General features: G+C 32.8%; 1 protein-coding gene across 3 annotated transcripts; it reads left to right on the top strand.

The window, feature by feature from the left end:
• Window positions 1-7,617: 7,617 nt before the first annotated feature.
• LOC105799424 (probable alkaline/neutral invertase D) lies at window positions 7,618-13,956 on the top strand. Of its 3 annotated transcripts, none has more exons than XM_012629977.2 (5): window positions 7,618-7,764; window positions 8,443-8,886; window positions 9,380-9,811; window positions 11,668-12,226; window positions 13,453-13,956. In XM_012629977.2, exons 2-5 carry the CDS (start codon window positions 8,494-8,496, stop codon window positions 13,746-13,748), a joined length of 1,680 nt encoding a protein of 559 aa, XP_012485431.1. In that variant the 5' UTR covers window positions 7,618-7,764; window positions 8,443-8,493; the 3' UTR covers window positions 13,749-13,956. The 3 variants fall into 3 exon arrangements, with proteins under 3 accessions (XP_012485431.1, XP_052476544.1, XP_012485432.1); XM_052620584.1 differs by having other exon boundaries at window positions 7,619-7,764; window positions 8,486-8,886; XM_012629978.2 differs by lacking the exon at window positions 7,618-7,764 and adding an exon at window positions 8,107-8,259.
• Window positions 13,957-14,017: the final 61 nt, after the last annotated feature.

The following is a 14,017-nucleotide window of genomic DNA, read 5'->3' as shown; positions in this document are numbered from 1 at the left end:
TACACTTGTATTATAATTATTTATTTACTTAAAATTTAAGTAAAAGATTTTTATGAATTAAATATTATTATATTATTATAATGTATTATTATTAATATTATTAACTAATATATATATATATATATATAATAAAGTAAAATAACAAAAGAAACAAAAGGGAAAAGAAAGAAGCTTTCGAAACAGGGAGAAAGGAAAGAAGAAAATAAAAGAAAAGGAAAAATTAGGGTTTAAGGTTTTAAAGCTTTAAAAGGTAAGTCAATTAAGTCATTTTCTCTTAATTTTGATGTTTTAGAAGCTTTAGAACAAAGTTTTGTTGAAATTAAGTTGAAGTTTTGAAAGTTCTTAGGTTTTTAACATAGTTCATGTTGAACAAAATAATGAATTAGGGGTTTAATTGGATGAATTTCAAGTTAGAATTGATTAAAGGATTAAAATTGTAAACTAGTTATAAGTTTTACATAGTAGGGATTAAATTGAAAGAAGTTTAAAATTAGGGTTTTAATATGAACATTGAATAGTTAAGTTGAATATGGCAAGATATTAAGTAGAAATGAAGTGTGAATTGAGTTAGAAAAGTAAATGAGTTAATTAGGATTAAATTGAATTAGGGTATAAATTGAAAAGAAATTCAATTAATTATTGTAAATTAGTGCCGTATTAATAATGAAAAATTATTATTATTTTCGTAGCTAACAAAGAACCCGAGGCATCGGCACACAAAGGAAAGGAGAAGGCTATCGAGGACTAAAACGAGAAATTCACAGTTTGTATTACTATAATTCAAACTACTATTTATTAAAGGTTATATTAAAATTTATGTGTATGGTAAGTAATATTTTAAGGTAGGTATCAATATTGAAATGAATGAAACTGAGACGAAGTATGATTATGTATGAATATTTGATAGAATATTGTTGGAAAGTGGAAAATTATATTGAATTGAATTGTACATTGAAAGTGAAATTGAAATTGAAAAAGTGATTTGAATACCCTATTAACAAATCGAGCTTAGTCGGATATAGTTGGCATGCCATAGGATTGGAAGAGTACAGGAATTTATCGGCTTTGCCGATCAGGCACTATATATGTCGTATTAGGCACCACGTGTGTCGTTTTAGGCACTTTATGTGTTGTATATTGCTTCTGATATGTTGATCAGGTACTGAGTACCGTTTTAGGCACAATGTGCCGTATTGGTGAGTTTGGTTGGAATCCGTGTATCCGCCAAGGTTTGGGTTTGTTAATAGGGTGAATAATCGAAATATAAGAATTGAATAAATTTGATTGATTGTCCGACTGAAAGTATAAGAAAAAAATTGTTGGTCGAATTGTGATATTTGAAAGCATGAACCTAAGGTTCATGAATTGATCAAATTCAGGTTATTAATATATGAAATTGTTGATGAATTATTATATGAAATATGAAACTGAATGTAAATTAATTCTTATAAGTTATAAATTTTACATGTTTAATGTTATATGATTAATATTTATAATTCATTAAAGTTATATAGTTTGAATTATGGTAATACCACTGAGTATGAAATACTTAGAGTACGGTTGTTTTCGTGCATAGGTCAGTAGAATTCAAAGGTCCCGATTCAGCATCTAGATCAATCCCGGTTTCAGAGACAATTTGGTGATGCAATCTTTCTTTTGGTAAAAGTGGCATGTACTTAGGTATTATATATAAATTATGTACTTAAGTCTTGTAACTTTAGTTGTAAAATAATGTCTAATATGGATTATAAGTATGAAATGAAATAATATGGCATATTTGGTCAAATGTGGCATAAAACTAAAATAGAAATGAATGAAATTATTAGTTCAATTAAAAGTTATTTATGAATGATCAAGTAGATAAATTGTTAAATTAATGTTATAGGCATAATGATCAAGTAGATGTATGGGTTGTTATATTGATTGCAAATTGGTTATGATTTGAAATTGCAGGGAATGTTAGATAATTATAAAGGGGTTATATTGAGTTTTTTTTTTAAAAATTCCGGAGCACTCGAACAAGTCCCGATCCTCTTCTAATTCATATTCTGGGCCTCGAAGGTCCATGAAAGTGACTAAATTATTAAATTATAATATGTATGTTGTTTATTTGTGAATTTAATCGTAAATTTTCCAATATGTTTGGTAATGTCTCGTAACCTTGTTCCGGTGACGGTATGGGGTTAAGGGGTGTTACACTGACGTGGCGTGACACGCCATCAGATGACTTTGTTGACATGGTATGTCACAACATCACTAATGTGGCATTTTAGAAATTTATAAAATTAAAAAAAAAAAGGATGTTTTTTGGAATTATGTCTTTTTTATGGACTTCTTATTTTTCTTGTAAAACAATTCAATGAAACTTAATGTTTTTTAACAAATATTTCGTTAGTAATTTACATACTTGTTATACCCTTATCCACGCCAGGACACGTTGCAGGCCAAAAAGATGCCTAAGCAGTAAGCATGTCACAAACAAGTCAGGAGGTCACCTGCGAGCTCGCCTTTTTAGGATGATCACACGTGCAACAAATGGCCTAATCTTCATTAGGAGCATGAAGTTGTTGGTCACCAAACATTAGGTGGGCTCAACTGATTTATCCCATCAAGTCAGAACGAATGATAGGACATGTCATGTTATAGACATCCTCGTCCCATTAAAGACATCCCCTCCACGCGCTCCACAATGATGGTTAGATAGCAAGTCCAACACGTTAACACCATATTGCACATGACCTTTGCTTATAAATACCTCTAGGAACGATGAAGAAAAGATTAACTCTTTAAGAATATTAAGCATATACTCTGTGTTTTTAAACCATAGTTAACAAGCTTATAAATACCTTCTAGAGTCATCAACACTTTCCCTTAGTTTTTTTAAACCAAACAAAGAGACGTCACCTGCACAATGTAGCCAGTATAAAGATTAATTTCAAGGAGCAAACAATAATGACAATAAAACGGTTATCTAAATTATCATTGCTAGACTCATTGTCACTCGAAGAAAAAAGCTTTGAAGCATCTATGTGGCAGTCATCTCAAAGCTGAAAAATAATTTGGCCAATACCTAGTGGTACATCCTACTCATGATCAGGTAGGTGGCACAACTTGGTAATGTAGCAGATAGGTTCCAAAGTCACCCCTCGAAGACATCTAGCTATCTCAGACTTGACAATAAAAGGAAAAGCATAGGACGCCAGGGGCACAGTTCTATCGTTCTCAAAGCCATCTGTTATATCTTGGGTAGTGTGTCCGTTAGCACCTCTCTCCTCAAGACGGTACTTGAAAACACTTCTTAAAATAATCTCAAAGGGGCCACCAATATCTCATTTTAGTTCATTATCTTGAAATGATGAGAACCCTCAGGAATATCTTGTAAATGCAAACAATAATAGCAAGTCCCAGTAGATGGGCGCATCTATTCGACAGGGAAACCAAATCTCTTTTTGAACTTCATCTATACGAGGATGTACTTACCATAATCTTCTGGCATTCTCACCTTCTCACTGTAGATCACCTTCTCACTGTAGAATAAATTCTCTATCCAGAGAAAGGATGTTTGAGGCATGAACTCAAACAACATAGGAAATTGGTCCTCATTCAACTCCCGCAAGAAATACATATACCAGAATAACTTATCATAATGATATATTTCTTTCTTATGGGACATGATGAAAAACCTGACAAGTAGCCACTAGGAGAGACCCATCAATTGACCTGGTGCCACATTGAAGTCGTACAGAACATTCTGAATGAAATTCGGGAGGGGAATAGTAACACTTGTTTCAAGTAGAAACAACGAAAGGAATAACTCGAGTCTTCCACCAGTAGAATCAAGGCTAAATACCTCACTTAGATGATGTGACACTTTCAAGATACTAAACTCATATTTGTAATGTTACGCGAACAAACCATGACATAGTAACACATTTTTCATCTTCCAATAGGTCGTGGAACACTGATAACTAAGACTAACAAGAAGCTCATCACTCCCCTTTTCAGACCTCGTTGCAACAGCTTTTTCAAACTTCTCCGTGGCCATTTTTTTACTCTTCGCCGCCTCTCTTGGCGGAGTACGGCCACTACCTCTATCCTGAGATCTGCTAGTATGTTCATTTCCCTTAGTCATTTTCCAACAAAACAAAAGAAATAGCTCTGGCCACAACAAAAGAGAAATGTTACAAGATGAATTGAAGTAAATAAATCCTTAAAATGCAAAAATCGTTGCAGAAAATCAACAAAAGCAAGAAAATGGCCAACAACTGCTGCAAAAATTTCAAAAAGGCTGTCATTCATCATTATCATGACTCCTCATAAACACAATCCTCGAGGTAAATTTATGACAGAATCTCAAGCGTTTGAATATAATGTTTCACCATAAAATAAGACCACCATTCAAAGCAACATGTAAAAGAGAAAGTTATAAGATCAAAACGTCTCAAGGAATGTCACTTTATAACCCTCCTCTCGACTCAAAAAAGGGGGAATATTGTTATACCCCCATATTGTCAAGACAAGTGGCAAGCCAAAAATACGCTTGAGCAGTAAGCTTGCCACCAGCAATTCGGGAGGTCACTTACGAGCTCGCCTTTCCAGGATGATCACACGAGAAACAGATGGTCTAATCATCATTAGGAGTATGAAGTTGTTGGTCACCAAACATCACGCGGGCTCAACTGCTTTATCCCATCAAGTTAGAATGATGGATAGGATCTATCCTGTCACAGACATCCTCGTCCCATCAAAGACACCCCCTCCACGTGTTCCGTAATGGTGGCCAGATGGCAAGTCCACCACATTAACACCATTTTGCATAGGACCTTAGCAAATAAATACCTCTAAGAAAGAGGAAGAAAGAATAAACTTTTCAAGAATACTAAGCATGTACTCTGTCAACGCTCTTTCAAGTTTCAACTTTCAACCTTTATATTCCCTTCACTTCAATTCTCCATAACCTTCAGATCTTTGCCCCAACTAAGTGAACCAGCCTCTGTAGCAACCACCACTACCTCCTTTGTACTCCTTCTTGTTATATAATTGTTTCAACAATACCATTCACAAATGAAGACATAGTTATTATTGATCCTAAAATTGAAATGTATAAACATAACAAAACCTTATTATTTATTTAGGTTGAGTACGTAATTTTAACTTCAATGTTAAAATTTGTATCTAGATTTTTTTAGTTCAAATTGGTATTTGAATTTATCCTCCGTCATACATTGTAATTTTCTTTATTACACTACTAAAATAGAAAGACATGTACTAATCAAGTGGTTGCACATAGCAAGTATATCACGCCATTAATTAAATGTTGGCCAATGTTGGTTTAAGCTTATCAAAGTTGGTAATTTTTAATATACATTTTGTAAGTTTCAATAAATGTCTACTTTTTTCTTCTTTTTTTTAGTTTTCTTAAATTTTCTAAAATTTTTAATTTTTTTCATTTTAAAATATTCGTAGCTTTATAAAACATTAAATGATTTTTAAAATTTTCTTTTCCAAATTTTAATATACTTTCTTGAATTATATATATTTTCTGAAAATTTCTAAAATTTTAAATTATTTTTACTTTATTTTCTAAAGTGCTTTGATTCATGTGGCATGGCATATTATAATATACAAATTGATCCACATCATCCTATTTGAAGGGGTTATAAAAATAAACTAAAATATGTTACGAAAAATAAAAGAATATATGAAAACTACATTTAAGTATCTAAATGTGTATTTATTTATTTAGAAGAGAGAGAGATAGAGCAAAAGAGCAAGCTAGGCATGGATAACTAAATCTGACCCACCATTTATTTAAACCATATGGTTCCTTAACTCACACACACATACCCTAAGTCAAACCTCATTTTTAATCCTTCTACACCAACTCATTCATGCCTATCTTGTTAATATTTTTATATTTCAAGTGGTAGTATTTTTGGTACCAACTTTTAAAACTTAAAACTCTTTTTATTTTTTATTTTTATCTCACTAATTTAGCATAATTTTGAAAAATATTGTGAAAATTTATTTTGATTTAAAATTTAAGTGTTTAGTATTAAAATTTAAAAAATACTTTTGAGAAAAAATGTCTATTTTAACGTTTTAAAAAATGTATTTAAATTCGTTAATATTGTGATATTCTAATAAAAAATGTTAATTTGGCTCAAAATGTGAACCCAAAATTTCTTGCTTAAGGATTTCAAAATTTCAATAAATACTTTTTATGGTAAAAAAGTAAAATGTTTGCCAATAGACAACGTAAGAAATAAAATCATACAACAAATTTGAAACACTTTTATTCTTATATCTTTCTCCTACATCAACACCATTATCTAAATCTGCAGTGAAATTAAGAGTACCAAAACCAAAGAAATATTCCATAAATACTGTCAATTAATGAAAAATTAAAAGAAAAATCTTTTACACATTACCCATATTTCCAGGCAATAAACCAGGAAGAAATCAATCATTTTTATCCATCTCCCATAATGTTGGCTTTTAATTACTGCCCATTAATAAAAAATTATACCATCTTTCACCTAACCTGTTTTTCAATACAATCAACCAAGAAAGAAATCATTCATAAATAAAACAATATTTTCTTTTATTATTGGGTTGCAATTATCCATTGATAAGAGTAAATTGAACTTAATTTAATAGGAAATTTTGATAATTATTTATTAAAATCATTCATTGAGTGAGGCTCTATAGACATAAAATTATTGATCCGAACTATATTAATCCATATTGTATATTGTGTCTCATTTCTCTCTTTTATTTCTTTTCTACTTTCTTGAGAAGATTGAACAAAACTGTTTTGAGTGAAACTGTTGAAACATTAAGTTGAAATAAATGCAAACAAAAGGTTTTTTAAAGAATAATATGCATTAATAAATAAGTACTAATATTATACTTAAAATACATATTATTCTAATGCACATAAAAGAAATTCTTGAGCTACGATTTGCATTAATAAAGTCTAAGAAGAAATGATGTTCTATTTCACATCCACTTTTGGTGATGCTGATATTTCTTTCAATAACCTATAATATACTTTCAGCTATATGTGTAAAATAATATTTTTGTTTAAAATTTATTCAATAATGATAATAGATGGAGTGATAAAAGAATATATTTGTATATAAATCTTATTGAACACGTGTTCAATTATTATTGCTTTATTTAAAGATTATATAGAAACATTAAAAGATAAAAATCATAATAATTTATTTTAAAAATTAATTTTTTCAATTTCCAACTCAACCAAGGTTTTACTAAAAGATTAAAATTATTAAAATTCTACAAATTCACTTACTATCTATTTAACAAGTTTTACCTTTTTTTTAAGCTTGTAAGAACTCAGTTATCTTTTACCTAATCAAAATAGAAATAAAGAAGGGAAAAACCAACATAAATGACAAACAAAGAAAGTAAGAGATCAGTTGCCAAATCAGACAGTAAAGTCGTGTCTGAACTGTGTCTTTTGGTACCATTTAAGACATGCATTTACCGTCAATTACCGGTAAATTTAAGCGCCTTTTGTATGTTATTACAAAAGGGGAGAAGAAAACGACACGGCTGTTATTACAAATATGTTTTTTTTCTTTTCTTCTCACTCTATAAATATCACGTCTTCACAGCTAGCTTCCTTTTTCCTCCCTCTCTCTCTTCTTACCGACCGTTTTCCGGCCGGGTCGCCGTTTAGTTTTCTAAATCGAGGTTGCCGGAGAGTCCATTTTCTCCGACATTTTTCTTTCTTAAAAGGTTTGCTCTTTAATTATGTAAAGCTCTTTCTTTTTCGGGTGAGAGTTATTTTGATTTTTCAGTTTGATGTTGTTGCTGAGTTTCAGATCTGGATTTTCTTATTTAGGTGGCTTCATTGGCATTACTTTTTTTTTTTTCAAAAAAAATAAATCATGCTCCTTTTTTGTTCTTTTTCTTGGTATGCATCTTGATCTGTGTCCTCTATTTTTTATTTTCTTCTTGAATAGTACTTTCCATGGTAAACTTTTTCCTGTAGTAAAATGTATGGCAGTAACTTTCTAAAAATGTGCAAAAACGAATATTATATAAATATTAAGGAAAACTTTTTAAATAGAAATTTCCAATATATTTGAAGTGCATCATCTCCATATATAGTGGGGTTGGTTGTTGTAAATTCTTTCTTATCCCTCCAATCATCATGTAATTACCTTCAGAATAAAGTGGTGTTTTAAAAGAAAACCCTTTCTTTTATTTTCTGCACTGCAGCAAGGAAAGGTGTGTTTAATGGATAGAAAGGCATTACTTATTTTTATATCAGCTTTATAAATATATTCTTAGCATTTCAGTTTCTGTACCGAGCTCTTTTTTGCTATTCTTAAGGGTTTTTTTTGTTTTGTTCTTATCCACAATAATTGAAGTTCTAATCGTTTTTAACTTTTTATATTTCTGGACCTGTAGATCTCTTCTTTTGAGACTTGACTTTCGGTTTTGTTGATTGAAGACAAAGAAATGGAAGGGACTAAAGAGATGGGGCTTAGAAATGTGAGCTCAACGTGCTCAATCAACGAAATGGATGATTATGATCTCTCACGTCTTCTTGATAAGCCAAGGCTTAACATAGAGAGGCAAAGATCATTTGATGAGAGGTCACTCAGTGAGCTCTCTATTGGTCTCACCAGAGCAGGTCTTGACAATTACGAGACCACATACTCTCCTGGTGGGAGGTCAAGGTCAGGTTTCGATACTCCGGCTTCATCGACTAGAAACTCATTTGAGCCACACCCCATGGTGGCTGAAGCATGGGAAGCTCTCAGGAGGTCTTTGGTGTATTTCAGAGATCAACCAGTTGGTACCATTGCCGCATATGACCATGCTTCCGAGGAAGTTTTGAACTATGATCAAGTAAAGTTCTCATCAGATAATTGAAATACTATTGATTATTGGTGATATTGCAATTCTTATTGCATATGTATATGCTTAAAATTATAAACTTTGATTTAGTATTGATTATGATCATAAGTTAGGCATCCAACCTAAAACTAATTTGTTGTAAATGGAAAACTTGAACCTGAAGATATGGCCATAGCAAACTCTAAACTTACTTGAATATGGGAAACATTATTTAATAGTAAATACCTTGATCCACGTTGGATGACTTTGATTAGGTGAAAAACTTCGACCCAATCATGGGAACTTTAATATGAAAAGAGAAATCTGATTACTGAAAATAGGTTTGGTGAGGCAAAATGGGAAGACAAAGTATCATTAACCCTTTTGTTTAGGATAACTATTAAAGAAAATTCATGATATTTGTAGTTACTTTTAACACTTGAGATTCATTACCATTTTGGTGATGATTGAAATTTTTTGAGTTCATGTTTGATTTTTTGTTCAGGTTTTTGTTCGAGATTTTGTACCCAGTGCTCTGGCGTTTCTGATGAATGGAGAGCCTGATATAGTTAAGAACTTTCTCTTGAAGACTCTACAACTTCAAGGGTGGGAGAAAAGAATAGATAGATTCAAACTAGGAGAAGGTGCTATGCCAGCTAGCTTCAAAGTTCTTCATGACCCTGTACGAAAATCAGACACAATTATTGCTGATTTTGGAGAGAGTGCCATTGGAAGAGTTGCACCAGTTGACTCTGGATTCTGGTGGATCATTCTGCTTCGTGCATATACAAAATCTACTGGGGACTTGTCACTAGCTGAGACACCTGAGTGTCAGAAAGGAATGAGGCTCATACTCACTTTGTGTCTGTCAGAAGGATTTGATACATTCCCAACTCTACTTTGTGCTGATGGGTGCTCTATGATTGATCGAAGAATGGTAACCTATCCTTCTAGCCTTAATTTTTCTCTCTCATTTGTGCATGTGTATGTGCTTACCAATCTTGTAGTTATTTTGATCTGATTCGAGACATGCAAAGCATCTGAGAAATTTAAATTTGCTAACTTCATGAAAATGGAACCAGGATGTAATATTATTATTAATGGAAAATATAAAGTGTAGCAGATAGTTATTTATTGTTATAGCTGAGTAACAGAGATAATGGAGCAGCATAATATATAGAAATATCGTTCCTTTGGTTTTGGTTATCTGTATGTTGCTTCTATAATCATGTTGATGTGTGTTCCTGTGATTGTCCAACTTGCTATAATTTATTTGTTTGTTTAGACCGACATACTTTTGATTTGGTAATCAATCTTCTTGTCTCTTGAGAAGTCATTGATACAAATGAATTTATAATTTTATTTCATTTCCTGTATTATTATATTATGTCCGAAAGTGAAACTGTGATGCTTTACCAACGGTACATTTTTTTGTCTCAAATGCTCTGTTGGCCTTGGGTGTAGAAGAATAATGTTATCTGCTAAAAATAAAACAGTTCGATGAGAATCTTGTTAGATACAATCTGAATTAATAATTCTAAGAGCCAAATCCAGCTGTACTCAGGGGTGGAGCCAATTGGGGGAGGTCTGGCAGGGGCCCCGGCCCCCCCTAAAATGGAAAAATTTCCACTTAGGCCCCTTTAAAATTTATAAAATTTTAAATTAATAAAGGTAAAATTGTACTTTGACCCCTCAAAAATGATAAAAAGTTGATTTAATCATTTAAAAGTTATAAAGATATAGGCTATTAAAATGGTGCCAAAAAAAAAAAATTCTGGCTTCACCCTTGGTCAATTTTGACCATATAATCATCACAAAATTATGATCTACCATCTGATGGGACTGTAAATAGCGACAAATATGGTCTGCATCACATCTCCACTATTAATGTCCATCAAATATATCCATATTCTGTTACTGCTAAGACCTGGTAGAATCTAGTTACTTTGTGTTTGTCTCTTTCATTGGCATGGTATAGTGCTAATATTCCAAGTAAAAAACTTACAAGATCTCAAAAGCAAGTACCATCCATGGTAGGCATAGGTGCGAGGGAAAATAAACAATGTGTAGCATTTTGCTCTGCTATGTCAAGGAAGGGTACACTAAAACAATGTGGATTTAGGTGGCAGTAGTGATATAGTAAAAGTTTATGGTTCTTTTTGTTTAGTGGATCCATATTTTGTTTTTAAGTGAATAATTAGTAAGGATCCTTCATACTCATCAGGTTTGTAATGTCTGAGAAAAATCTGTTCATTTTGCTATTCGAAATGCAACCTATGAGATATTGCTTGTTTGACCTAAAGGGTTTCACACTTTCATCCACAAATGGTAGCTCACAAGTACGGGTGCTAAACTTAGTGTTTAGTGAGCTTTAGTCTATATATATTCAATAGAATGTCACAAATTCCCAATCTGAGATTGGGGGTTTACAAATTTATGAAGCGATTTCTTAGTTAGAAATCATATTTGCCTATTGGTGATCAATTTATGCTTGCATTAGTTATTGTATTTATTAAGGTGGTTGTCTTCATGCCTTCCTAGGGTGTTTTTCTTTTCTTTTCCTGCCCAATTTTGGAACTGAAAAATAGATCTTAATGAAAATTTCGAACTTGTAGGCCTGTAGCCACAGTTAATGACATAATTGTCTAAAATTTTATGAATACCTTTATTTCTAAGTTTCCTTCTCTAATAATTAAGTCAAATATTCTTTTGTCACCGTGCCTTCTCCCTCTTTGAGACCAGACTAGGACTCTGAGCTGCATGTTCGAATAATGGTGCGAACTTATTTTACAGGGTATTTATGGTTATCCTATTGAAATTCAAGCACTTTTCTTTATGGCGTTGAGGTGTGCTTTATCAATGCTGAAGCATGATGCGGAAGGAAAAGAATGCATTGAAAGAATCGTGAAACGCTTGCATGCCTTGAGTTATCACATGCGCAGTTACTTTTGGCTTGACTTTCAACAACTAAATGATATCTACAGATATAAAACTGAGGAGTATTCTCACACTGCAGTAAATAAGTTCAATGTTATTCCTGATTCTATCCCAGACTGGGTATTTGACTTTATGCCAACACGAGGTGGCTACTTTATTGGCAATGTTAGTCCTGCAAGGATGGATTTCCGATGGTTTTGTTTAGGTAACTGTATAGCAATACTATCTTCTCTTGCAACTCCAGAGCAATCAATGGCTATTATGGACCTTATTGAAGCCCGGTGGGATGAACTTGTTGGAGAAATGCCTCTAAAAATAGCTTATCCTGCAATAGAAAGTCATGAATGGCGAATTGTCACTGGCTGTGACCCTAAGAATACAAGATGGAGTTATCACAACGGAGGATCATGGCCGGGTAAGACCATCACTCTCAAATCTATCCTGACTTTAGCGCTTTTGTTCTTATAAGAAAGGAAATTTATTTGTTGCATGGATCACTCCAGATCTTACTCTGGAAAATAATTGATTATGGTTTTTTATTAACTGGAAATTTATTAGATGTTACAAAATACTAATTGCCATCATTGATTAGCATGTCAAAGACATGAAAAATAAAACCCATCGCATGTCTTGCTTGGGCTACTTGAAAAGTAACCAAAAAGCTCACTGGGAGTAAATCAGTGAATTGACTTGTTCACACTTTAGCTGTTGGTTGGTTGGTTTGAAGCATCTTGAGCGTGTAACTTTCATCTCAATTAAATAACAATTGATATACATTGAAACTTGAAGTTAATATCGTTAGCAGCAAGAGATTGGACCATATTCACATAAGCCATCCTCAATACCGCACCTTCTTTCAAGGTGGTAATATTCTGTTTGACAGGTGAAAACATATTCACATAATACTTTGGGAAATAGTAGTTAAGATGTCAATTTTATGCTTCAGAAGCGATAAGGAAACCCTTGTAATACTTCTTTAACATATTTCATAATGGTGATAAACTTGGTATCTTCATAATAGGGTATCCTTTTAGACTTGTGAAGTTCATGTGCCTGCTCCCTGTTAATACCATTTTATTTGCAATTTTGGGGTCCTTGAGTTAATACAGTATGTATCTAAGCTAGTGTCCTCTTACATGTATGTATCTAAACTCATTCTCTTCATGAGTTAAGTTTCATATTATTGTAGAAATCCCTATTTAAGACCAATATCATCGGTAAGCTAGGTAAAAATAAGATGATTTGTATCTTTGTCCATAGTCTTCTCTGGTCCTCTCTTCGTTGGATCGTGTTTTAGCCAAAGAAATCTATGCTCTTAGTTTTATGAAACAATATTTTCTACTATTGATTTTAAAATTTCTTTTAACTGTTAAGCAATCACGTGCTACTGGAATCAATGGCTATATCCTTAATGCTGTGCCCTGTGGGCTACAGTACGCAATGAACATGCTCTTCTTCACTTGTCCAACTGTATGATACTGATGATTGTATTATCACATGCTTGTTAGAATTAGTGGCTGTTAGGATGTAAACCTAAAACCCTAACATTCATAACTGAGTTCTGCATTTATATTTTACCATCTAATGTTTATTGTCTTTCCCTGTTTGCCATCTTGCAATTATCCACTACTTCCAATGCAGTGCTGTTGTGGCTGCTAACGGCTGCTTGCATCAAAACGGGAAGGCCGCTGATTGCAAGACGTGCGATTGATCTTGCCGAGACACGTTTGTTCAAAGATAGCTGGCCGGAGTATTATGACGGGAAGCTCGGGAGATATATTGGTAAACAGGCTAGGAAGTACCAGACATGGTCAATAGCAGGATATTTAGTGGCAAAAATGATGCTGGAGGACCCATCACACTTGGGGATGATTTCATTGGAAGAGGACAAACAGATGAAGCCATTGCTAAAGAGATCATCTTCCTGGAATTGCTAAACAAAACAAAAAACAAAACAGGGAAAAAGAGCTTTAAAAATTTTCATTATAACAATATTCTTTTTTATTTGGCGCTGCTCCTCTATTTAGGGTTTCATAAAAAGAAAACTTTGCTTTTTTCTGTACTGTAGCAGGTTGCTAAGACTTAATCTCCTGCCTTCTCTTCAGAAAAGAAATAAATAAAAGACACATTTTGCTGTTCTGGGTACATTTTTTAATGTATTTTTCATGGACTATGATGAGGAGGAGGAGGAGGAGGATGACTATGA

Source organism: Gossypium raimondii, chromosome 9, assembly GCF_025698545.1.
Source record: "Gossypium raimondii isolate GPD5lz chromosome 9, ASM2569854v1, whole genome shotgun sequence".
In the NCBI taxonomy this organism is placed as follows: domain Eukaryota; kingdom Viridiplantae; phylum Streptophyta; class Magnoliopsida; order Malvales; family Malvaceae; genus Gossypium; species Gossypium raimondii.
The sequence above is the reverse complement of the archived record's forward strand: the minus strand, read 5'-3'. Positions and strand labels throughout refer to the sequence as shown.